The sequence below is a fragment of the Tachyglossus aculeatus genome, chromosome 4 (genome assembly GCF_015852505.1).
Source record: "Tachyglossus aculeatus isolate mTacAcu1 chromosome 4, mTacAcu1.pri, whole genome shotgun sequence".
Taxonomy (NCBI): domain Eukaryota; kingdom Metazoa; phylum Chordata; class Mammalia; order Monotremata; family Tachyglossidae; genus Tachyglossus; species Tachyglossus aculeatus.
Genome location: NC_052069.1, coordinates 112,112,411 through 112,138,768, shown reverse-complemented (window position 1 = coordinate 112,138,768; position 26,358 = coordinate 112,112,411). Strand labels below are relative to the sequence as shown.

At 42.2% G+C, this 26,358-nt stretch overlaps 1 protein-coding gene across 2 annotated transcripts in view; it reads right to left on the bottom strand.

The window, feature by feature from the left end:
- The window catches only part of AK8 (adenylate kinase 8), a 165,982-nt gene that overhangs the window by 95,005 nt on the left and 44,619 nt on the right, over window positions 1-26,358 (bottom strand). Inside the window, exons 6-10 of one of the 2 annotated variants that reach the window (XM_038745436.1) lie at window positions 15,763-15,844; window positions 15,218-15,289; window positions 12,163-12,363; window positions 9,722-9,853; window positions 6,799-6,888 (exon numbers count right to left, since the gene is read on the bottom strand). In XM_038745436.1, coding sequence (XP_038601364.1) covers window positions 6,799-6,888; window positions 9,722-9,853; window positions 12,163-12,363; window positions 15,218-15,289; window positions 15,763-15,844 — 577 coding nt within the window. The remainder of the gene's footprint in view (window positions 1-6,798; window positions 6,889-9,721; window positions 9,854-12,162; window positions 12,364-15,217; window positions 15,290-15,762; window positions 15,845-26,358) is intronic. The other variant, XM_038745437.1, reaches the window with a different exon arrangement.

The following is a 26,358-nucleotide window of genomic DNA, read 5'->3' as shown; positions in this document are numbered from 1 at the left end:
AGATCTTTAGTTTGCATTTGAGAATATTAATTCACTGTCAGAAAGGAGGCACTTCGGCAAAGCTCTGATCACTGTCGCCCTGGGATCTGGATTTGTCGAGGCCATATGAAAACCTTCGCAATCACTCGAATTTAAAATATTGTTAAAATGGCTACATCTGTAGCATAATCTTGTTCCTAGAAATGGTAGAAATTAGGGAATAGCAGTCTTTTTCCCTCCAGGTGTGCCAGGCCATTGGGGACTTCTTTAGGTGGAACTCTTTTATAAATAAAAAGGTGGGGGGTGGAGTTTCCTTGTTCACATTCACCTCCAAAAGGTTAGGAATACTGGAGGGTTGTCTGTCTTCCCCATTCCCTCTCAATGTTCCCCTGAATCTTCATTTAAATGGAAAAGGCCGTTGCACAAAGTAAATGGTAGTTTTTTGTTTTTTCTGTTTTTTCATCTGAAAGAATCGACCCACGATACAGTCTCTGAAGGCTTTAGTGTTTCCCATGGTTGCACTGCTTTCCAAGAAAGGAGAATCAGTGACTTTTGCACAGTCTTGCCAAGAAGCCAGTTTTGTGGGTGAATGAACTTGGTCATGATTCAACCCCCTCTCAGTCATCGGGCACCTAAACAGGATGCAGGAAGCTGCAGTGTAATTCTTGAACTTCTGGCAGGAAGAAGCATTATTCTGGCATTCTCCTAGTCTTACCATTCCAACAGGTTCAGAGTTTTCCTCTCATTAATAATGACAAACATCTCACACCCAGAGCAAAGATTTTAAACCCAAAAGGATGAAATATGCCTTTGGCAATTTTTAATATCTTCCCCAGGTTGCTGTTCTCTAGAGATACCCAAGCAAAGCAAGAGAATGAAAACAATTACGATAGCAGGGGTGGAAGACAACCTTCTTTCGAATGTGAGAGGATGAGGTTCGGCTAATTGGATTAGAACAGCCGAAAGCTGGGGTCAGGGCTCCATACCTTCTCCCAATATCTGCCCGATCCTGGCAGACGTTGAAAACTCCCTAAGGAGAAGTTGGTCACAGACGAATGGTGGTCAGAAAGGATTTCCACCTGAACCGAAGAATTAAAAAAGGCTCCAATGTGTGTTTCCCAATGGAAATATGAAAACCAAATCTCTCAGAGAATAAAGTTGACCCAGGTGTGAATAAGGCATGAAGAATTCATCGGCTGGTCTAAGAATGACAGAATTATGAATCTGGGAAGAACCTCAGCTGGCCTAGTATTCTGCCTCAAGGCAGGAAATGCCTAAATGATACACACATGTGTATGTGTCCGAATTTTCGAAAGTCTCCAGGGATGGGATTCCATCCCAGGCCAAACTCCTTCAGGAGTTTAGGAAAATCATGCTCTGCCAAAACCAAACAGGCTTACCAGCAGAGCAGAAGCTGGAACCCGGATCAAGGCTGTGTGACCGCCCCAAACCTGGTGCTCTCAGAATGTCCGAGGAAATTGAGAAAAAAGAGACTGCTAAAAGCAAGGACAACTAGGATGTGGAAGTGCTATTCTCCACTCTCCAGAAGAACAAACCTTCTTCTGATGCCAACATTACTGGGTGGGAATCTGTCAGTGCCAGGAGTCTAATTTTATCTAACACATGAAGAACTGAGAACTTATTTTCCAAGTGCCTGGAGTTAGTATTACTTAGCATTGTACCACTTTATGGTGACATGGCTTTGCAGCAACTCAAACTGCATGATTTAAAGCTTAATCCCATTTTCCCCATGCAGGCCAAACTCCTATTGACTTTAATAGGAGGTTGCCTGCATAAAGAGTAGGTGTTCAGGCCTGAGGGGAATAAATTTGCTATGCAATCTACAGCTAGAGTCAGAATGAGTTTAGGAGGTCAGACCTGTATATTTCAAAGCCCAAGAGAAAAGGAGACCTATACTCAGCAAAAAATAGGAACAGGCCAAAACACCTTGATCAGAGGCATTGCAGCCCAGGTCCCCAAACTAGAAAAGTTAGACAAGGAGAAGATAAAGAGCTCTGGGGTCCTTTTGCCTAGTAAATGTGAAAAGATGGGTCAACAGCACACTAATTAATTTTGTAGCTGATACTATATTGGAAGGTGTTGGCAGCACCTCTGAGGACAATGAATATTATAAAGGAGTCGAGGGAAGTCAGACCTTGAATATAGGCTCTTGAGTTCCCACCGACAGGAAAAAAGAAAAAAAGACATCCAGGACATAGGCTACACAAAACCAGGGTCGATTTTGGGGGCACAATCTTAATATGAATCATCATGTGTGTTCAGAGTCTATTTATCCCCAGTGTGTGTCAAGTGATGTCCTATACAATCAGTTTTCAAATGAAATGAGGTTTACTTTCCTGATGAACCTCAAGTTAAGGCAAACTCATGTTTGAGAAGGTGTGCCTTGACCATCACTGGTTGGGTGGGCCTAACCGTTTCTTGAAACATCACATCATGCACTAACTAGATGCATGCACTGCTGGAAGAATATTTTTATATGGCAATAATAATAATAATAGTATTTGTTAAGTGTTTACTATGTGCCAAGCACTGTTCTAAGCATTGGGGTAGATACAAGGTAATCAGGTTGTTCCACGTGGGGCTCACAGCTTAATCCCCATTTTACGGATGAGCTGAGGCACAGAGAAGTGAAGTGACTTGTTCAAGGTCACACAGCAGACAAGTGGCGGAGCTGGGATTAGAACCCATGACCCCTGCCTCCCAAGCCTGTGTTCTTTCCACTAAGCCATGCTACTTTTCTAACGTCTAACATTCTATGACTGTCTTTAAACTTCTCTGGCACTGAAGACTTCTGCCTAGGCACAGGATCTCGGTCGCCAAGCCTCAGGCCCAAGTCTCGTCCATAGCGCCTGATGTGGAGCTCCATCATTCCTCATCTCTACAAGTCTTTCGCTGGAGACCAAATAGGTGGCTTAAGATGAGACTGTGCATTTTCTCCACACAGCTGGGGCTTCATGGAGCTGCAGCTTGCCACTTCTTCACTGGGGAAGGGAATGACCTGACAGTTCTATATATACCTGAGAATTCTTGGTGGCAGCTGGAAATATTCATTTCCACGACATGGCTGAGACGCTGGAAGAGATGGTTCGTCCCAACAAACACCAATGGTTGCCACCCCAAATGAAGCCATCAGTAGTGACTCCACACTTGGAGGACTTCACTGGGAAGCTGGGGGGGTGGGGGGGTGTCCATTCATTCGATTGTATTTATTGAGTGCTTACTGTATGCAGAGCACTGTACTAAGCGCTTCAAAGGTGACAATACAGCAAGCCATCAATATCAAGAAAGAGTAATTTAGAGGGTAATTAGGTGGAAGTCTGGAACAAGCATTGGGAGTCAGAAGGACCTGGGTTCTAATCCTGACCCTGCCACTTGTCTGTGACCTTGGGCAAGTCACTTCACTTCTCTGTGCCTCAGTTACCTCATCTGTCATATAGGGATTAAGACTGTGAGCCCCATGAGGTACAGGGACCGTGTCCAACCCCATTTGCTTGTATCGATCCCAGCGCTTAGTACAATGCCTGGCATACAGTAACTGCATAACAAATACCACTATTATTACTGTCATTATTTTAATAGTTGGTTTAAGAGGCTATCAGTGTTCCATCTGACCTGCTCTTCCAAACCAAATTCTGTGGAGAGTTATCTAAGTTTTCTTCCCATTTCAACTGAGTAACTTAGTTTCATGCAAAATCGGTATCTTTCTCCTTCCCTCCTCTCGACATGCAATGCTCTTTGGTTTTCTCAACGGCTTCTATGAGGGTACTAACGAGACCCTGTTAGTGTTTACTAATGTAAATTCATTCTTTGTTATCCCAGAGAGAGAGGGATTAGTGAAATGACAGAATGTATTACTTCTGTTACTGAGCTACGATATTTGTTGGTATTCTGTCTTTAATTTTGTAGGAAGTGAAAAAATATAGAGCTACACAGTCTAAATAAACAAAAAGCTGTGGGGGAAACGTTTGGCCTCAAGAGTCATGACTGCAATCTTGTGATCCCCATTAACATTGGTGGGGGTTGCAAAGCTGACCTTCTTGCTGTTCCTCCCCAAAACGAGCCATTTTAAGACTATGCTCAAAGAAAACCACCAGGTTTGATTTGGGGGGAAATCAAACCAACCCAACTTGTAAAAATTTAATCAGCTTCTGAACAAGTCACCTCGTTTAGATCTTCCATGTTTTGAGGAGGTGACTGGGGGAAGGAGGAGGAGGAGAAGGAAAAGAAAAAGAAGGAGAATGTCAAGCTAGATGTGGAAATCATGCTTTCCAATATATAGGATGATGATACAGGTGTCTGTGTCCAAATTCATGAAGGTTAATGAGACAACTTTAGGCTACACCAATTGGAATAATTTTGCTAACTACCTTATCATCCATCCATAAACACATCCCTTTAAGATACAAACTCCCTGAAGATGCTATTACAAAGAAGATGAAAATGTGATTAATTAAGGTATTTGTTAAGTGTTTACTCTGTGCCAAGCACTGTACTAAGTACATTGGGGTAGATACAGATAATCAGGTTGTATGCAGTCTCTGTCTCACATGGGACTTACACTCTAAATAGGAGTCTGAGCCATACATCCAAAAGCTTCTTAGTAATACTTAGGAATAATTTATCTACAGTTGTTCCAAGAACAAGGTTTTTCTCCTTCCCAATAACTGCTCCATCATTACCGCTGATCCTTTAGAAACTCTTGCCCCCTCTTCTGATCCACCTTCGCTTCTCAAAGCAGCTGATTTGTTCTTTTTTAAGGGTACTTATTGAACTCTCACCATGCCCCACCACTGTGCTAAGGGCTGGGGTAGATACTAGATACAGATCAGACACAGTCCCTGTAGCTCATAGAGCTCTACAAGAAAAGGAAGAAAGGTATAGGGGAATAGAGGGCCAATACTGCACCTAACCATTCTTGTTCAACAGTTCTATACAACTACTGGAGAGCATATAACGCAAGGAGGCTTGGAAACGTAATCCAACACCCTCTAGACCGTACGCTTGTTGTGGGTAAGGAACACATTTACCCCCTCCTTTCACTGTACTGTCCCAAGTGCTTAGTACTGTGCTCTGCACACAGTAAGCGTTCAATAAATACCACTGATTGATTGATTGTATTACCTGAGAAAGCCAGTTGATTTTATCTTTATAAATCCTGCTCTATTGGAACTCTGTACGTTGCCGACTTGTACCTCCCAAGCGCTTAATACAGTGCTTTGCACACAGTAAGCGCTCAATAAATACGATTGAATGAATGAACTCTGGCAAGAAAGAGAAGACTCCTTGGATTTTCTTACTCAATCCAAGCCTTTCCATGCCTGTATCACAAGAAATCCACTTGCCCCCTCCTACCTCACCTTGCTAGTCTCCTATTACAACCCAGCCCGCACACTTCACTTCTCTTATGCCAACCTTCTCACTCTACCTAAGCATCATCTATCTTGTTGCCAACCACTTACCCACATTCTGCCTCTAGCTTGGAACACCCTCTCTCTTCATATACGACAGACAATTATTCTCTCCACCTTTAAAGATTTATTGAAGGCACATCTTCTCTAAGAGGCCTTCCCTTACTAAGATCTCCTTTCCTCTTCACCCACTCCTTTCTGTGTCACCTTAATTGCTCCCTTTACTCATCCCACCTCCCAGCCCACAGCACTTATGCACATATCTGTAATTTTATTTATTTATTTACATTAATGTCTGTCACCCCTCTAGACTGTAAGCTCGGCTGTGGACAGGGAATGTGTCGGCTATATTATTATACTGTACTCTCCCAAGCTCTTAGTACAGTGCTCTGCAAAGGGTAAGTGCTCAATAAATATGATTGACTGACTGACTAACCTGTTTTCAGAGATATTTTCAGCATGGACAGTGGTCAAGGCCACCTAATTGCCAATTAATTGGTATATTCCAAAATCAAATGAGAACTCGATAGTATTTTCCGGATGTTGCTTTTTGGTAATTTCAGTGTCCTCTTATGTCTCTCTAGGAATTTGTCATAATTATCAACACCATCAATTCATATTTATTGACCATCCACATTATAATTATTATTATTGTACTTGTTAAGCACTTTAAAAATAATGATGGTACTTGTTAAGCACTTACTGTGTGCTAAGCACTTTTCTAAGCACTAGGGTACATACAAGGTAATTATTTTGGATGTAATCCTTGTCCCAAATAGGGCTCAAGGTCTTATCCCCATTTTACAGATGAGGTAACTGAGGCCCAGAGAAGTGAAGTGACTTACCCAAGGTCACCCAGCAGACATGGGATAGAGGTGGGACTAGAACACAGGTCCTTCTAATTCCCAGGCCAGTGCTCTACCCACTAAGCCAGGCTGCTTCCCGTCCAATACGTACAAGGCACTTTAAAACCCAGCAAAGATGATCCCGGAAAGGGCCAAGAGTTCACATAGTAGAATTGCACCTAATATTCTGTTTTCCCTACAGAGCTAAAGCCCTGAAGGAAAGAGATTCTCCCCACCAAGATAGTTCTGAACCCAAAGTCAGCTGGGCAAGGCACAGGGCTTGCAAAGAAGAATCAAACTGAGGTTGCACTTTCCAGTGTTAACACACAACATCCCCGGATTCATTTCACTTGGGATCAAACCTAAGCTGCAACACGAGTTCATAATAAATAAAAAATTGGTTCTTCATTTACACAATATGCCAGACTCCGTTAGCCTAACTGTTTTTCCCCATTGTGAAACCCCATGTAGAGAGGGATTCTCAAGTACAGGTTACTGCTGACCAGAGCCGCGATTCTACGGCCGAGGCAGGCAGTGGGACTTACCTGGCCATTTGTTGTAAAAAAATGGCTCGATGAGCTGTCCGAGCCTAGACTGGTCGGCTACAGCTTCTTTTAGCAGCTCCCCACAGCAGACTGGAAGACAAAGGAACAGGAAAGCACAAGTTAAAATTTAAAAAGAAAAGGAGAAAAAGAAAGCCCTGAGGCTGCAGACTGAAAAATGATCCATTAAAAAAAAATATGTCAAAAGGTTTTTGGTTATGCAGAGGTGGGTCCTAGCCAAACCAATAGCCAAAAAAAAGGAGTAGCTCAGAGTACTGATTTAGGAAGAATGAACTAGACAAAAAGTTTACATACAATGGAAGGAACAAGAAGTTACTAAATAGGACAATAAAGTCAGAGTCCTAGGAATGCATGGCTTAACCTTAGAACGATGGAAAAGAATCTGATACTCCATAGCTTAGAGGCACAGAATAATATTCATTCTATCATATTTATTGAGCGCTTACTGTGTGCAGAGCCCTGTACTAAGCGTTTGGGAAGTACAAGTCAGCAACATATAGAGACAGTCCCTACCCGACAATGGGCTCACAGTCTAGAAGGGGGAGACATAAAACAAAACATGTAGACAGGTGTCATAATTGTCAGAACAAATACAATTATAGCTCAAATTAGTTCCTGAGTATTTAGTTCCTGAGTTTATTTATAAATGATATAACTCCAATTAACTTATATTTAGTGTTTTTCAGTGCTGATGCTCTTATTTCAAGAGGTAGGCAGTCCTAATTCATTTGGAAATCACTTTTTTCTGATCATAGGTCCCTAATGCTATTCTACTGTACATTCTATGTGAAAAACTAATGCAATACAAGAAATAAGCAGTGTAGCATTAATAGTCTAAGTTTTACAATGCGGCAGTGAATAATGTAAACTGCCAAAAATTTCACTAATTATTGACACAGCATTACTGACTTGGACTTTATAAAACTGAGTTTCTTTTTCTAATAACAGTAGATTTTCTTAAGTATAGATCTGAAATATATTGATTTTCTTTATCCTGATAATGTACTTGTTGCCCTATAAATCATAATACTACTTCAACAGTCTTCAACCCCAAAATCCTTAAATATGGATGGGAAGATTCAACAGGATTGACAACCAAGTTCAGAAGAGGTGAAGCGACTACCATCCACTTTAAGCTTCAGTTATCTTAATTTGAGTTTCTTAAATTATCTTTTGTCTACCAATTACAGTTTTGCAGATTACAAACTGTTCTTATCAGTGGTAAATCCTTAATCTAAAATAACTCAAGGATTATCACGAAAGATCAACACATTTCCATTCTTCTCCCTCCCCGGGGAATACTCAAGAATTCTACCTAGATGAATCTTGGCCCCAAACTTTATCCCCAGAGGTGTCAGGTAGGAGAGGACTGCTGAGTGGATTTGATCTAGTGGATCTGATCACTACCTAGTTATCTGATTTTATGGCTAATGGAGAACTAAAACACCGCTCACAACAAGGACCTGGAATACATTACAATTCCTTTAAAAGAAAGCCACTCAGTAATTATCAGAAGCAAACAAATAAGCAGATTATCCTCATTCTCCTTTAGTAAAGTGAACACAGTTGGACACTTGGCTCGAATCTACCCTGGTATGCTACGATCATACTGCTCATTTGGAAAGTAATGGTATATTTTGGTGCAACTGGATTTCATTTTGGAAAAATCTTTGAGGGAGATAATTTGATCCAAGTGCCTTGGAAAAAAAATGTTTTAAATCAAAATACTTCTTCTCTGGAAAACTATTTAAGAAGCAAATATGTCATCATGAAAAAATGCTTAAGGGAGCATTTACATGAACTAATGTGATCACTTTAATTTTTTCACCCTTATGTTGATCGTACTGGAGTTACTTTGGAGGTGCTTTCCCATATGTTGAAACTATAAAAAAGCATAAGCCAATCTTTTCATATGATGCCTAAGAAGTTATTGTTGGTGAGAAAAGAACCATTTTATTGGAGTCATCCTATCTGCCATTTTGGGTCTCAGGAAAACCCAGAGAAAACAGAAGGCTATTAGTCAACTAACTTAAATGGTAAAATCAGTCGAGTGGGTGGTGATCAAATTCTCTAGATCAAGTTCGCTCAGCAATCCTCTTCATTTTGCCCATGTACCCATGAACTTAAACTCCTGATGCCTAATGACTTCGGGTTTTAAAGTGGGAAGAAACCTAGTCCTTTAAAGTCTCCAGGATGACTTCTTTTGTATTGGAGTTGTTTTTGCCCTACTTGTTCTGTGATGTCTTAGGAACCAAATCAGAGGTCTTTTGGGGTTCAGGGATTTGGGAAGTGCCTTCAACTCCTCTCAAATTGCACTTCCCTGTCGTGTGCCATTTCCTTCTCTTTTCCAGCTCTCTGTGTGCTTTAAACATGTGCTGGTGAGGCGTGACCCCTGGGACAGCCAGGTGAAAGCCAGGGAGAGGCTCATTTCAATATTTTTTCTTTCCTCCTTGTAAAATATTTATTGAAAGCACAGAGGGACAGAAAAGTCTTCCTCCAGTTCAGAAACAGTTTGCCTATAAATGCCACCCCAGATTAGGTTGCCAAGCGAAAGGAAGGAAAAAATAAATAAATAAAAGAGAAACCCTCATTATGCAAGCTCCACAGCTGCAATGGAGGCTGGAGTCCAGAAGCCTCTCTGGTGTATAACACATGAAAAACTACCACTCTGAAGGGTATAAAAAATGATGACTAAAAAAATGTTTGAGCTGGTTTGGCTCTAGATATATGGTTTTATTGGTTAATATTTTTACGGCAATATTTTTCAAGAAAAAATATGTTGTCCTATAGTGATGGACTGAGAACTTTTATGAGCAAGTAGTAGGAAAGACAAGAGATAAATGATATAAAAAAAACTGGGGAGAAAGAGGAGAGGGAGCAAAGTACATATTTACGGGGAACTTACCGTTGACAATGCCGTATTTCTGAGCAAGAAGGGCTGCCTGCAGGCTCTTCCCACTGCCTGGGGGTCCACAAAGAAGAATCCGTGGAGTGAAAGGGGCGTTGGATCGATGTTGGCTTTGGACATAGGTCAGCGCTGGGGAGATGCAATATGAGGATAATAAATCCTGCTCCCAAATAAAGAGAAACCGAGTTACAATGTCTTTGCTTTGGCTTCCTTTAACGGGAGCAATTATTTCCTTTTTTTACAACACCATGGAAACACCATGCAGCTCTGTAACTCCAGGAGAGTGTAATTACATTTCAGAGACACTGCCCTCAGTGAAAGGCTACAAGAGGGGCTTGAAGGCATGGGGCAGGGCAATTAAATTTAAGAGAAACCATTGCTCAAGTGTAACACAAATGGCTGTTTCTATAATGCCTATAGTGACAACTGTTCTGACTCCACATATGTTGAAAATATTTGGGGTATTAGTAACTTGAGTGGGCACAATATCACTCTGCGTTGGCTCAAAGTCAAATAAGAGCCTGGGCCTCTGAAGGTTTTTTTAGAGGAATGGGATGGTGAATTGAAGCATCAGGATAGCCCCCTTCTACTGTGGAGAATTACTTCTGTTGTTTGTGACTGGTCAGCCAGGAGGCCTTTCCAAAACTTCAGGACTATGGAATTTATGAACCATCATCTGCAGGATTGCACTCTGGTGACACAAACTTGGTTAGGAGTCACGGAAGGGATGTCAGTTATGGGCCAGAAAGACCCAGTGGTCTTGTCAGGACTACTGTTGAATAAGCACGATGTTTGAGGAACAAGGAGGATGGAAAACACTGGAGCAAGCCTAATCAGAAGCACGCCAATCATCTGTGCATAACAGGTTCAGGGGTTTCGGGGCAGCGACCCTCCAGGGTGCTTTGCAGCAGGCCACAGCAGAGCGGAAGCCAGCTTCCGAGACCTGCTCTAACCCTGAGGAAGCAGTGGCAGTTGGGAAACCAAGACTGGTGTCTGGAGTGGTGAGGAATACAAGGACTGTTCCCTCCAGCTACAGTTTCTAGTGTTTTAACTTATTTTGAAGGACTGAATTGGTAATTTCATTCTTGCTTCATATTTCATCGTCCTCGTTCCCCTGAGAAGGGAGGAGTCCAAGACTTTCCTGATGTAATTTTGTACCTGGTGTTCGATACCATCCTGGGTTATTTTGGTGCACGTGGGCGAATCACCACTGAAAGTAGGCATGCATCCGCTTAAACATGCAGAAATGAAAGTTGGGGCACACCTGGAAACTTCCCATCATATCCCAGTTAGAATGCTCTGTGGAAATCAACTTTCAGGGTTCCAAACCCCTAAGCATCACTGAGGTAGTTTCCTTTGAGAGCTTGGGGTAGGATAGAAAAATCACTATTCCCCCTCAAAAGGAAGAGATGCTTTTAAAGCCACTATGGAAAACTGCAATCAATGTCAGTTTTAAAATGTATCTAGTAAAAATCTGAGAGAAATCATTAGATCACCTAATGAATCCAAAACTGGAAATAGTTGACGTCCACTAAGAAGACTCCTTTTATCTTCAGCCTCCCACAACTGAAGAACAAACATTATAGGCAGAAGAGCCTGCTTACAAATGGTGCTTAATTTACAGTAAATAACTAAGTTAATTAGAAGTAATGATCCCCAAGACAGTCACCACATCTAATTATTCTTTAAAAAATATCTGCTTGCTTGATGCGCTGCAGAAAAAAAAAAATCTAGGGAGGATTTTTGCATTTCAATTTTCAATTTATCTCTCTACATTATTAATTAATAATAATTAATATTCAGATACTCACATTTTTATTTACACTTCTAGGCATGAATTCTTTATGAACAATCACATGAACTTTTAAATTTAATTAAGTAATTTGGAAGTAATTAATGTGTGAATTCAGAATTGTGGTAGGATATACACTTCCTGGCTATTTGTCATGAAAGTATTTCTCTAGATATTAAAGATCTTTTTGAGATGCAAAATAAGAGGGAAATTATATTCAGTCAGGAGACAGATGCTTCAGAGTAGATTTTTCACTGGACTTCACCAGATTGTATTCTTTTTTCCTCTTCAACCTTGAAAACTCAAGGTTTTACCCCAAGTATTCAGAGAAAATGGGGCAAGCAATGTTGGCTGAAGTGTGTGGAATAAATCTGGAGGAACACAACCCTATTCAGCAGCTAATGCACAATTAAATGCTTCCAGACAAGCAAGGAAGGCAGTATCACTCAAGCAAAGGAGAAAGCTTAGCAGTTATCCATGGATTTGGTTACTAAAGTCGCTTGAGCTGAAGAATTAAAGAACCTTCTAAGCCTTAATACTTTTTTGGTTTTGATCTAAATTATCCAGGTAAACTGTCTCCAATTTCCATTTCACCTTGTGTAGACTCAGCTGTTTGGCCTCCAGGGTCTTACAGATTGACACTAACCCTGGTAGAAGACATCCACACAAGGCTGGTCAGAGCTGATGGCTTTTAAAACTTTCGGGTAGGTCTGGTAAATTCTGGAAATGTTCCGGTGATGCTCTAGCAGCCTCCTGGAGGTCTCTCCCTCAGAGATGCCCTCAGCCACTACCAGCCGCTCTTGAATCTCAGGTTCCGCGGGCCAATCAAAGGTAGTATGATACACTTCTGTAAAGATAGGAAGGGACAGAGTCCATTAATTCATTCAATTGTATTCATTGAGCCTTTACTGTGTCCAGAGCACTGAACTAAGTGCTTGGGAGAGCACAATGTAATAACAGACACATTAAACAGACACGATGAGCTTACAGTCAAGAGTGGGAGACAGACATTAATAGAAATAAATTACAGATATGTACATAAGTGATGTGGGGTTGGTGGGGGGAAGAATAAAGGGAGCAAGTCAGGTCGACACAGAAGGTAGTGGGAAATGAGGAAAGGGGGGCTTAGTCTGGGAAAGCTTCTTGGAGGAGATGTGCCCTCAATAAGGCTTTGAAGCAGAGGAGAGTAATTGCCGGATTAAAGGAGGGAGGGCATTCCAAGCCAGAGTCAGGACAAGGGCTAGGGGTTGGCGTCGAGATTCGCGAGATTGAGGCACAGTGAGAAGTTTGGCATTGGAGGAGCAAAGTGTGTGGGCTGGGCTGTAGAAGGAGAGTAGCAAGGTGAAGTAGAAGGGGGCAAGGTGGTTGAAACATGTCCTGAATACTTTTGCAGAAAAATGATACGGTCAGGAGAGTGAAGTATGGACTAGAGTGGGGAGAGATAAGAGGCTGGGAGGTCAGCAAGGAGGCTGATTAAGTGATCAAGGTGGGATAGTGATTGTATTAATGTGGATAGGATAAGTGATCATATTAAGATAAAGATGTATTGTATGGTGAGAGCCTAACACAGCTGTAGTCTGAGCTCTGCCACTGTTTGGCTGGGTGACCTTGGAAGAGTTACATGACTTCTCCCTGGTTCTCAATTTGCTCATCTGGAAAACAGGGATATGACAGATTGTGAGGTCCATGACAGCCAGGGATTCAGTCAAATCTCCATACCCCAGGTTGTCTTGTCTTATGCTGTCGAGTCGTCTTCAACTCATAGCGACTCCATGGACACATCTCTCCCAGAATGCCCAATCTCCACCTGCAATCATTCTGGTAGTGCATCCATAGAGTTTTCCCTGGCACTTAGCATATAATTAGTGCGTGAAAAGGCCATACTGAATTTTAAACTGAAGATATATGGATTCATTTTCTAAATCAAAGCTTGATTTATATATATATATATATATATATATATATATATATTAGAAATCCTTCCTGAATATCACTTGGTTGTGATAGGCACTCTAAAGCTTAGAAGGCCAAAGGGAACACGTATTCATGGATTTTGACTTTAGTCCCTCAAACTCTAATAACCCCCCAACTTCTTCCATGCAGTCTATCCAGACTAATCCCACATTGGGAAACTTGATTCCTCCTATTAAGTCATAACTCAGATATGCCATTGTTTAAATAATATGGAGGTTGTTTTTGCTTCAGTTGCTTTGGCAGCATCATGGCCTAGTGGAAAGAGTCTGGAACTGGGAGTCAGAAGACCTTCGCTTCTCCGGACCTCAGTTCCCTCAGTTGTAAAACGGGGATTGAAACTGTGAGCCCTAAGTGGGACAGGGACTGTGTCCAAACTGATTTGCTTGTATCCACCCTAACGCTTAGTACACTTCCTGGCACATAGTAAGTGCTTAACAAATACCATATTCATCATCATCACTGGACTGCGAGCCACACGGTGTGACCTGATTATCTTGTATCTACCCCAGTGCCTAGAACAGTGCTTAGCACATAGGAAGCACTTAGATGCCACAATTATTATTATTATTACCTTATGCATTAGTTCTGCTCCTGTGATTTCTGTTTTTTTCCTATTTCTGTAAACTTGCTCCATTCTGTCTTCCCTAATAGAATGGAAGCTCCTGGAATGGGCTCCTACTTAATCACTTTCTACAGCACCTTATTCAGTGTTTGGGGTTCAAGGGATGCTCAAGTAATTCTGTGGACAGACTGACCCTCAGCTCCGCCCTTGTCGTTTTTCTGCACTTTCCTCTTTTAAATTCCATATACTGAATGGGTAACTCTAAAGGGGTACTGGGAAAGAAGAGATCCTTGTCCAAAATATGGCATGCTCCCTTTGGAGGGTGGGGTTCTTGAATACTGAATGATTCCCCACAGTAGGACCCTCTCCCAGGGCTAGGTCCCTTTGTCCCTTGGAACTATAAAACCCTGTACGATATTTCTCGAGAAAAATGCAGGTAAGAGCCCAAAGAGACTCCTGGAAATACTGGGAAAACAGATCAAGTTTTCTCACTAGAAGATACTCCCAGTGACAGAAGAGTTCTGAACAGAATGGAGAAGGGGAAAGAGTAGTAAGACTATTCTCAGGGTTGGGAAAAGCATGCAATCTGTTAATTGGAACGTTTTTGGTATAGATAAACCTGAGATGAGCTTGGCCTTGTAGAGGAGTACAGCTGCACAGGAAGCTAAAGTAGATCTCAGGCCATTAGACAGGAACTAAAATTAGGCACTTAAGCTCAGGCCACTATAAAGCCAGCAAATCCTGTTGAACTCTTATCTGGGAAGATGTATGAGGAGAGGGTAGGGAGAGGTCTTTGATGCCAAACCTGCCTGCTTTGTTCTTGCTCCCGAAGTAGGGAAGGGGAGAGTTAAACATTAAAGTATCAGAGGACAGGAAGAAATCTAGAGAGGCTCTCCTCTCCATTTCCTAAAGCAGGAATACACTATACTCAAATGCCAGATTGCTACTTCCATCTTTGCCCAAAGTGAGAAACTCCACAGGTAATGAAAAATGCAGAAGTCATTCATTTACTTCCTGTAGCCCTGAAGGGAAGGGAGCTGGTAAATAACTTACAGTTATTTCAAGGTTCCACTAAACCATGTGTGACCAACTGGTGTCAATCCTATTTTTAATCCTTTGGTTAGGGGAATCCAGCCAAGAGAAGCAATGAGAAACTACACAGTACCTCCACTATATGGATCAATCCTTTTCCCCAGATTTCTCTCAATCAGTACGGTGTCTGGCGCATGCAGTACAACTAAGCAAGACAAACAAAAATGAGAAGCAAAAGTGAGAGACAAGGAGTGAAACTCTGGCTTTTATAATTTCCTCCTGATTTCGAGTGTTTTGTAATGGTACAGTGGGAGCTTCCCACCCCCACAGGGAAAAGGGACCATGTCTAGTGGATAGAGCACGGGCCTGGGAGACAGAAAGATCAAGGTTCTAATCCCAGATCTGCTATTTCTCTGCTATGTGACACTGGGGAAGTCACTTCACTTCTCTGGGCCTCAGTTACCTCACCTGTAAAATGGGGATTAAGACTGTGAGCCCTATGTGGGACAGGGACTGTGTCCAACCCAATTACCGTGTATCTACCCCAGAGCTTAGTACAGTGCCTGGCACATAGTAAGTGCTTAACAAATACCACAATTATTAAATCCCATCTTTGTCACTTAGTACAGTGGTCTGCACAGAGGAAGCGCTTCATCAATACTACTGAACCAAACTCACCCACGTGTCTGGGAAAGATGCCAATGACCTGCAGCAAAATGGCTTGTTCTCGTGTTTCAGGAAACCCATCCACAATCCAGCCCTGGACAACATAAACAGAGGAAGGTGATTTATCTAAATAAGGAAGAGCTCAACACATAGACGTCAAAGTTGGGGTGACCTTTCCTAGGATCATGAAGCCATCATGAGTTATGCTCTGTGAACTACAAGACTGAAAATCCCATAACGTCTTCCCCAAAGTGAGTCCTCGACGTGCTCCCAGCTATGGATTGAGTGGATAACTGCTTTACTCTGGCTAGGTTGAGATGACTCAGGCTGAGTTGATTTAGCGTGGAAACACATTTTTGCGAGCGGCTTCCTCCAAGTGGAGGTAAACTGTTCTCCCTCCAATTTATTTTCCCTTTTACACTGCTTCTGCCTCGTTGGGTTTTCTGGTAAAACCTTTTAAGTCTCTCCCCACCGTCTTTAACCAAATTTGTTTATAAAATTGATTAAAATTATCTTGTGTGGTGTAAATTATTTTGGAGTCAGATCTACAATACTTTGAAAGCCCAGCAGTTGATGATTAAAATGATAATGATTGCAATACTAATTTGAATTTATATAGCGCTCATTTTCCTAAATAATTCTCTCAACTATTAACTCATCTGACATCTTTGGGAGATGGGTTTGGGAGCAGGTTTGACATCTTTGGGAGCAGGTACTGTCATTCCCATTTTCTAGATGAGGAATTTAGGTTGAGAAGTCAAGAGACTTGCTCACAACACAGAGAATCAGAGATGGAATAAGAACCTTTGACTTAACCTTGACCATGTGCATCTCCACAGACAAAAAAAAAAAACACACCAAAAACAAAGACCAAAAAAACCTCATTCCTTTCTAAATTGTCTGGATAATTATTTTGTTGAGCACAGGTACTGTTTTATTCTACTTACCTGGATATTTAAGGCAGAAGCTGGGTTTGAGGCTAAAATTATTTGGATAATATCTTCAGTTTTCCACTTTCACTTTGGTAATGGAGACCTGTACTGGCAGTGCTATTAAGTGAAGAGTGAAACTCAATGGCAGAGTTTTGGAGCATGGTGGAGTGCCATGTCTCAGGTTGCCAGGAACTTGATTACTGGAACTTTCTCTTTGTTGGAGACCCAGAGAACATTGTTTTCAAGGAAAGATAATGCATCAATATACAAAAGCCTCCCAGGTCATCTAACATCTGGTTCAGAGAAATTCCTTAACCTAATTAGTCGATCTTGAAGGGAAACGGGGTAAACAAATGTCTTTATAAAACAGAAATGTATTTCTCCAATATCTAGGTTAAAAACATCATACACTGTAGATCATATAGCCAGATTTCAAATGCATGGACAAAATCAAGTACACTTTCATTACTTTCTCAAATTAAACAAGAAAATACAAAGCCCCAGAACCTCCAGCTTCTAGAACTAATGAAGCAACAGTGGAAAAAAAAAAATGTTTACAGTCTTTGCTCCCTTAAGTCCTTGTTACAGACAGCTCTGTGTTGGATTGCAGAGCTTAGAAAAAAACATAGCCAGTTACAGATTTAAGGAAGACCATGAGAGCACAGCAAAGCTTCTCATTTCTTTGAGACAAGGCACTTACAGCTCTCGGATTTGAATCAATATCTTCTATTAAATGCCTACCTGGTTGTTTCAGAGGGTTTTGTTTTTTCACCGAACAAGTGCTTGTCATTCTGCTTTGAGACACTTTCCAAACACATAACACATCTTTGCTCACCACCAAAAGGTCTCTGCTTTTAATATTGCATTACTGAGCAATCACTATAATCTCTCCCATAAATCTGCTGCTAATAACAGCATGGGGTCTGGAGCTTTTAGAACTATTTCAGGAGACCATCTCTCACCAACTTCTTTAGGAGGAAAGCGGAACAGTTCCAATTACACAGGAAAAATGCAGCAAACGAGGAACAACTCCCTAATTAGCCTGGCTTCATGAGCATGTCATTCTCCAGTTGCAGGTGAGAAATAGAAAGGGCTGCTACCAATCCCAAACTGCCTGTTCCCGGGGCTCGCTTTCTCAGATGAGGATGAACGGTAAGGTCACCGGGGGTGGAGAAACCATGTCTTCTCTCAGGACTCCTAGAAGAGGGATGACTAACACTGGGATCCCCATGTGGGACAGCGATTGTGTCCAACCCAATTTGCCCAGATCCACCCCAGCGCTTAATACAGTGCCTGGCACATGGTAAGCGCTTAACAAGTACCAAAACTATTACTATTATAATTCCAGTAGGGGCTCCAAAAGCATCCAGAATTTAGGAAGTCCGTCTTCTACCAGCTAGGCAGTGGTTGAGTTGGCCACGTGAGGTGTTTCATTGCCAGTTGCCTCAATGTCTCTGTTTGGATTTCAAAGAACTAAAGGGAGTAAACTGGATTTCTAGTTTTTGTTTTTTAATGCTATTTGTTAAGTGCTATGTGCCAGACACTTTTCTTAACACTGGGGTGGGTATGTGATAATCAGGTTGGATACAGTCCCTGTCTCCCGTAGGGCTCACAGTCTTAATCACGATTTTACAAAAGAGGAAACTGAGGCCCAAAGAACTGAAGTGACTTGCCTAAGGCAAACAATGGACAAGTGGTGGGCAGGAATTCGAACCCAGGACCTTCTGGCTTTCAGGTTCGTGCTCTATCCACTAGGCCAAGTGCTTCTCAAGTGTCAAGTTGAAACGCAGCATGGCATAGTGGCTAGAGCACGGGCCTGGGCATCAGAAGGTGATGGGTTCTAACCCCAGCTCTGCCACTTGTCTGCTGTGTTACCTTGGGCAAGTCACTTCACATCTCTGTGCCTCAGTTTCCTCATCTGTAAAATGTGGATTTGAGACTGTGAGCCCCAGGTGGGACAGGGACGAAATCCAACCTGAAATGCACGTATCCACCCCAGTGCTTAGTACAGTGTCTGGCACATAGTAAGGGCTTAACAAATACTATAATTATTAAGTGTCAGTGTCAGCTTTTCTAGTGCTAGCACACTTTGTATACTGAATGCTTCCAAGATATATTCATTCATTCATTCAATCATATTTATTGAATACAATTGAATTTATTGGGTTCCAAGCACTGTACTAAGCACTGGGGAGAGTACAGTATAGCAATAAACAGACACATTCCCTGCCCACAACAAGCTCACAGTCTCTGAGCCAGCCAGTAGAGTTTAGAGGAGATCATTTTCTCCCAGGTTTCATATACCTTCACAATCTCAAAACTGTCTTGGCCTTCTAGGAAAAGAAAATTACCTGGAGAACAGGTCATTTCCTGGCTGCTAACTCTGGCAAAGGAAAAAAATCATAAATCAGGAAGTGGCAGTCTAGGATTAATATTACAGGCAGTGAAGACATACGGATGAAACCCTACATAGTTACGTTTATGGGTTTGACTTCCAAGGGTCTCTGGATTCAGATGTATCAGTCGGTCCCTAATTAGAATACATTATCCATCTTCTTGACACTTCAGTGCAATGTCTATTCCACTACAGAGCTGCAGCTTTGTTCAGAACAGGTTAATTGATATTCTGATGCATTCTCTCTCCATACCCCCAGTGGCTCAGTTCTGTTTTATCACACATCAAAAAGGCCTTATGCTCAGGGCGCCCCATGCACCAACGCAGAGCTGGAGGTCTGAACAGCTGCAAAGAGTACGGTATCACAGGAGGGACAAGCTCCTAGCAGATGTCACCGATGGAAAAAAATAAAATAAAATAAAAAAAGACAGGAAAAAAAAAGACAGCAAGACTTGGGAACCAAGGAAGGGGAAGCAACACACAGCAGAGCAAGACCTGACTTCAAAATGTGCCTTTCGTGTTTTATGCAAATGCTGGTTCTTTTTCGCCCTGGTAGCTATTATTAAAGTGCAATTAGCAGCTTCACATGGTAAGATTTTGCCGCTCTCTGAATCCTTCCTGTTTTGAAGCGTTGCCCTTCACCTCCTCTAAAGACTTGCTCAGCAGTGCTCCCTGGGGTTTCCTGCTCTAACCACTGATTTCCCCCTTCCCTGAATATCTTCTAGGCTTTGGAGCCAGCAAGTCATAGTAGGTGCTCTTTAGCAGTTGCTTTGGCCCCATACAATAGACAAATGGTGGCCTCCTGAGCTCAATTTACTAAAGAGAAGAAGAATTCCACATCAAACATATACTCTTTACCAACCATTGGCTTTAAAACAGTCTGCCACCTTGAATGTTGCCTGCTACATTACTTCTCTGATTTCTTATTACAACCAAGCCCACCACTTGGATCCTCCAATGCCAACTTTCTCACTGTTATTCGATTTCCTCTTTCTTGCTGCTGACCATTTGCCCATGACCTGCCTCTGTCCTGGGACTCCCTCCCTTTTCATTTACAGAAGACATTCACTCTCCCCATCCTTGAGGGCAGGGATCGGGCCTGCCAACTAAATTGTATTGTACTGCACCAAGAACTTAGTACAGTGCTCTGCATCCAGTAAGTGCTCAATAAATACTATTATAAAAATAATAATAATGGCATTTATTAAGTGCTTACTATGTGCAAAGCACTGTCCTAAGCGCTGTGGCGGTAACAAGGTGATCAGGTTGTCCCAAGGGGGGCTCACAATCTTAATCCCCATTTTACAGATGAGGTAACTGAGGCACAGAGAAGTTAAGGGACTTGCCCAAAGTCACACAGCTGACAATTGGCAGAGCTGGAATTTGAACCCATGACCTCTGACTTCAAAGCCTGGGCTCTTTCCACTGAGCCATGCTGCTTCTCAGTGAAGAAGCAGTGGAGGTGGACCTTGAAAACCAGGCACTTGAACTTCCTCTTATCATTACATTTACTGATCTCTCTTCTTCTCTGCATTCATATTTCCTCCCACCTCAAGACATCTCTACTGCCTGTCCTGCCGACACCTCAAACTTAAGATGCCCCCGATCCAAACCCACAACCTAACGCCAATAATCTGATCCAGCCCACAACTGCAGGTCAGGCTGAATAACTTGCAGGTACACAGATCTTTATTTAAGGTCATTTCACTCCCAAATTCACTCCCCGGCTTCTCATCCTCCTCTCCATCACAATCCCACAAGCTTTGAAAGCCTCCATCAACTCTCTCGTTCTGCTATCTTCTCTATCCAACCCCTCCCCCTTCCATCATGGAAGAGTATTTATTTTCTCTCTTCTCGGCACCTTGTTCCCTGGAGTCTGGAACTGGAGCTGGCTCTGCAAGCCATCAGAGTCACTCTTTCAAGCTGTTGTCCCAGTGCTCTACACAAAGCAGATGCTCAATAGCGTGGCTCAGTGGAAACAGCATGGGCTTTGGAGTCAGAGGTCATGGGTTCAAATCCTGGCTCCACCAATTGTCAGCTATATGACTTTGGGCAAGTCACAACTTCTCTGGGCCTCAGTTATGTCATCTGTAAAATGGGGATGAAGACTGTGAGCCCCATGTGGGACAACCTGATCACCTTGTAACCTCCCCAGTGCTTAGAACAGTGCTTTGCGCTTAACAAATGTCATCATCATCATTATTATTATTAATAGATACTACTGATTATTGGAATACTTGATCTTCCAGAACTCCCTTTCTGATGAAACAGGGTGGAGAGACTATCTAATGTCAGTCAGTCAGTCAATCTTATTTATTGAGTGCTTCCCATGTGCCGAGCACTGTACTAAGTGCTTGGAAGAGTAAAATATAACAAAAAATAGAAACATTCCCTGCCTTTGACCAGTTTACAGCCTAGAGGGGGACACCGACATTAATAAGAACAAATTATAGATATGTACATAAGTACTATGGGGCTGGGGTGGGGGGTGAATAAAGGGATCAAGTCAGAGCGATGCAGAAGGGAGTGGGAGAAGAGTAAAGGAGAGCTTAGTCAGGGAAGGCCTTTTGGAGGAGATTGGCCTTCAATAAGGCTCATAAAGTTTCCCCTTCCCCAGTATTCAGAAGCCACAATACAACAAACATACTCTGTCCACTGTTTCTTATCACCCACGGAGGGCCGGAGTCAGGGCTTCGATGAGATTTCTGGGTAACACCTCGCCCAGCAGGGGAGTTCATTAAATATTAAATCAAGAAATCAGTCATCCTCTCCAAGTCCATAAACTCCTTGTCCAACATTTTAGTTCAGAAACCACAAAACAAATGGAATGAAAAACATACCCGTGCGCTCTCCGACCAACCCTGGGAGACGGTAGGTCTTTGTTTCGGTTTCCCGAGTCCCTGTTCTAACCTAATGCTTGCAATAAGTTTTCTGTGTGTGTGTTAAGCCCTACCCGTCTGATCCCTTGCAATCCTAACTACATTTGTATTAGAGGAACACACAAAACACAGTCTCGGCAGAGCTGTTGATCAATAAAACCAAACTCCCTAGAGGACCCATGTGACATCTATAAACCTGTCTGTGTCAAAACAATGGGGAAAAAGTGCTGTACTCCTACTGTCAGTGGGACGAAAGCTGTACAATTAATACCAACCCAACGACACCACAAGGAGAAATAAAACAAACAGCTGGTGGTATTCTGGTCTAGCATACCCCTTCTCCACTCCTCAAACATTTTTAGTATAAAATACTAACTCATGCTATGGGCCAGGAAGCATCACTCTATATAAAAAAAAAAAACCTCTCTCTCTCTCTGACACACACACTCACACACACACATGCACCACTTCTTCTTCCCCCTTCCCCACCCTCTGGAAATCAACCAATGTGGAACTACACTTTAAAACCTTTTTATAAAAAAAGGCATTTGTTAAACCCTTACTTCCTTCAAAGACTTACTGAAAGCACATCTCCTCCAAGAGGCCTTCCCTGACTAAGCCTTCATTTCCTCTCTTCCCACTCCCTTCTGCATCTCCCCTGACTTGCTTCCTTTATTCACCACTCCCCACTGAGCCTCACAGCACCTATGTACATATCTGTAATTTATTTATTCATATTAACGTCTGTCTCTCCCTCTAGACTGTAAGCTTATTGTGGGCAGGGAATGTATCTGTTATATTGTTGCTTTGTACTCTCCTAAGTGCTTAGTATAGTGCTCTGCACACAGTAAGCATTAAATGAATACTATTGATTCTCCCACTACACTCCAGCTGACACTTCTCAATCCTCTTAAGCTAACCTACTCACTAGGGCTCCCTTTCATCTCTGACCTCTTGACACCCATCCTTCCTCCCTCCTGGAACTCTCTCCCATTTCATATCCACAAGGCTACAGCCCTTCAAATCCCATCGTAAATCACATCTCCTCCAGGGTCTTTCTCGAATTCCTTTCTTCATCTCCCAAACTACTAAGCACTTAGCACTAAGCTATTCTGCACTTGCAAATCATTGTAGCCCATTTGCCCACCCCCTATTACTTAAGCACTTACCTAAGAATTCACTTTCCTTCTTTCTATCTACAATCTATTTGAGTGTCTGCCTCTTCTAAGCTCCTTAGACTTGTAAAATAAGATATGGAAACTAGGACTGTAAGCTCCTTGATGTCAGTGATTGTATCTACTACCTCCATTACATTTTCCCAAACTCTTAGTTCAGGGCTTTGCACACAATCGGTGGCTCGATAAATTTGATTGACTGATGGTCCCTATGTATTTCTTAGTTCGCAGGCATGCAGGTGACCCTAAGCGTTCACTTCAAGTACCTAGGGGAAATTGAGTGAGGTCCTAAAAGTTACTAGGCAGTGGACAAGTAAGAATTTTAACAAAAGTGGAATAGATCTTCCCCAGGAGCGACACTACTGCTTCAGGCTTCCACGTCACGGCCATTGGAGGGTTCGTTCTTGCCATTCACTGCCTATTGTTGGGCATTCAGAGAACTGGTGAAAATTTTGCAAAGCAGTAAAGAGTTTCAGAGGTGGAGATTTTGACCTTTCTGGATGGTTACCCTAGAACATAAGCAAGCAGAGGCCATGTCCCCGTATGTCCTGCATTTCGGTATGGAGAATTCTCATTCAATATTAAAAGAGGAGGTTGGAGATAATGATGTTATTCTGCCCTTTATCTCAAACCACGGTTCCCTTGAGTACCGTGTTAATGTGCATTACTATGCTACTGGGTCTTGCCCTGCCTTATCTCACTTCCTTCATATTCAAAGGTGATGCCGCTGACAGTACATCAAACTACTGGCTCTGTGGGTGGGCTGAAAAGACCCATGAGCCACCAGTCTGCAGGTGTGAAGAGGATGATTACCCTCCTCTGTGATTTTGGGGGGGAATCAGTACTAGTGAATTGTCAGGCCTTACTGCAGAGACAGAGCAAAAACATGGGCCTACATTTGATTGTCAAGAAAACAAAGATCAAGACAACTGGCCATTTTAACAAATTTGCAGTGGATAGAGATAAGATTGAAATAGTTGACAATTTTTCTCTCCTGGGATCGATAATCTAGCAACGTGGCTCAGTGGAAAGAGCATGGGCTTTGGAGTCAGAGATCATGGGTTCAAATCCTGGCTCCGCCAATTGTCAGTTGTGTGACTTTGGGCAAGTCACAACTTCTCTGTGCCTCAGTTACCTCATCTGTAAAATGGGGATTAAGACTGTGAGCCCCCCTGTGGGACAACCTGATCAACTTGTAACCTCCCCAGCGCTTTGAACAGTACTTTGCACATAGAAAGCGCTTAATAAATGCCATCATTATTTATTTATTTATTTATAATAAAGGAACTAGTAGTCAAGAAATACACCAAAGATTAATGTTAGGAAGACTTGCTATTTAGAGCCTGGAAAAAGTCATGAAACATGCTGATGTAGCAATTGTCACAAAAATACAAATTGTCAATTCTATGGTGTTTCCAGTGACAACGTATGGATCCGAAAGCCAGATGGTGAAAAAACAGCATCGATTCTTTCAAAATGTGGAGTTGGAGAAGGCTTTTGTGAATACCATGGACTACCCAAAACACAAACAAATGGATTTTGGAACAAATTAAACCAAAGTGGCTACTGGAAGGCCAAATGACTCGACAGATTAGCATATTTTGGACACATAATCAGGAGGACTAATTCTCTGGAGAAAACACTTATGCTAGGAAAAGTCCAGGGAAAACGTTGAAGAGGCAGACCAGCAACTAGATGGATAGAGACCATAACAGTGATAACAGAAGAACCGTTAGAAAAGTTACGGATTATGGCAGAAGACAGGACGTTCTGGAGAAAATATATCCACAGAGTAGCTATGAATAGGAAAGGATTCGAAGGCACTTGATATTAATAATAATAACTGCAGAGAAGGCTATCACTTTATCACCCACAAGAAAACAATTTGATAGGCTATCCATGGGGAAGAGGAGAAGGCAAAAGGATGACCTCAGGCACCAGACTTTGAATGGATCTGGATTGAAAATGAGGAAGCAGAATGTAAGCTCACTGTGGGCAGGGAAAGTGCCTACTGCTATACGGTACTCTCCTAAGCACTTAGTATAGCACTCTGCACACAGAAAGTGCTCAATCAATGATTGAATGAATGAATGAATGAATGAAAGAAAGTGATATAGTGGCTATTTCCCAAGTTGCAACGACTTCCTCCCAGCCTCTGCATACCTTCCTTGGAGTGGCTGTTATCACTTTTTTATGGTATTTGTTAAGTGCTTACTATGGCTGAAGCACTGTTCTAAGAGCTGGGGGTAGACACAACATAATTAGGCTAGATATAGTCCCTGTCCCCTCATGGGGCTTACAGTCTAAGTATGAGGGAGAACGGGTATTGAATCTTCATTTTACAGTTGAAGAAACTGAGGCATGGAGAAGTTAAATGACCTGCCCATGGTCACAAAGCAGACAAGTAGCAGAGCCAGGATTAGAACCCAGGTCCTTTGGCTCTCAGGCCTGTCCTCTTTCCACTAGGCCAGGCCGATTCAGGTGGTTATGGGTCCAATTGAAGGTGGTAGTGCAATAATTCAGAAACCAATGAAATGTAGAGTTGAGAGTAGACTGGAGGATATTGTTCAGGAAGCCACAACACAGAACGAAACAAAAACATAATGCATCAGTTTCCCCTAGAGAAGAGATTATTCCATCTAGGAATGTGAGCCTTGGGGTGCCAGGAGGCTTTTTCAGTGCTTCAGAAACAACAAAGAAGAGTTAAGCAACGACCAATCTACATGTAAGATGGAACCCACGGAGAGACACTGATGGATTAAGTGACCGCCAAAGCTGAACATCCGGAAAACTAATTCATAACTCAATCACACGAAAGACTCTACCCGAGAGGCAGAAGTGTGTCTTTAAAGGACTATATAGAGTATACCAAATATACTCTGCCTTGTTGCATTACAGTCAGCATCTTTTTGAACTAGGTCTTACCTCAAGAATAGATTGAGTTCAATCTCAACAGGGAACACACATGAGGGAAACAGAGAAAAAGTAAAAAAAAAAAAAAAGCAGCCTATAGCTGGTCCTGCAACCTTATTGATCTTTTCCCCCCCCACAGCACTGCATTTAAAAGAGACAGGTAACTGTCCTTCATCCCTTATCCAGAGTTTTCTCTGAGGTACAGAAGGACACACACTCCCATGCATTCACAGTTCTGGAGTTCAGTGTTCTTGTCAACAGTATGTGAATTACAGAGTTTTTGGGGCAGAGATGCACCAGCATCTCAACAAGGT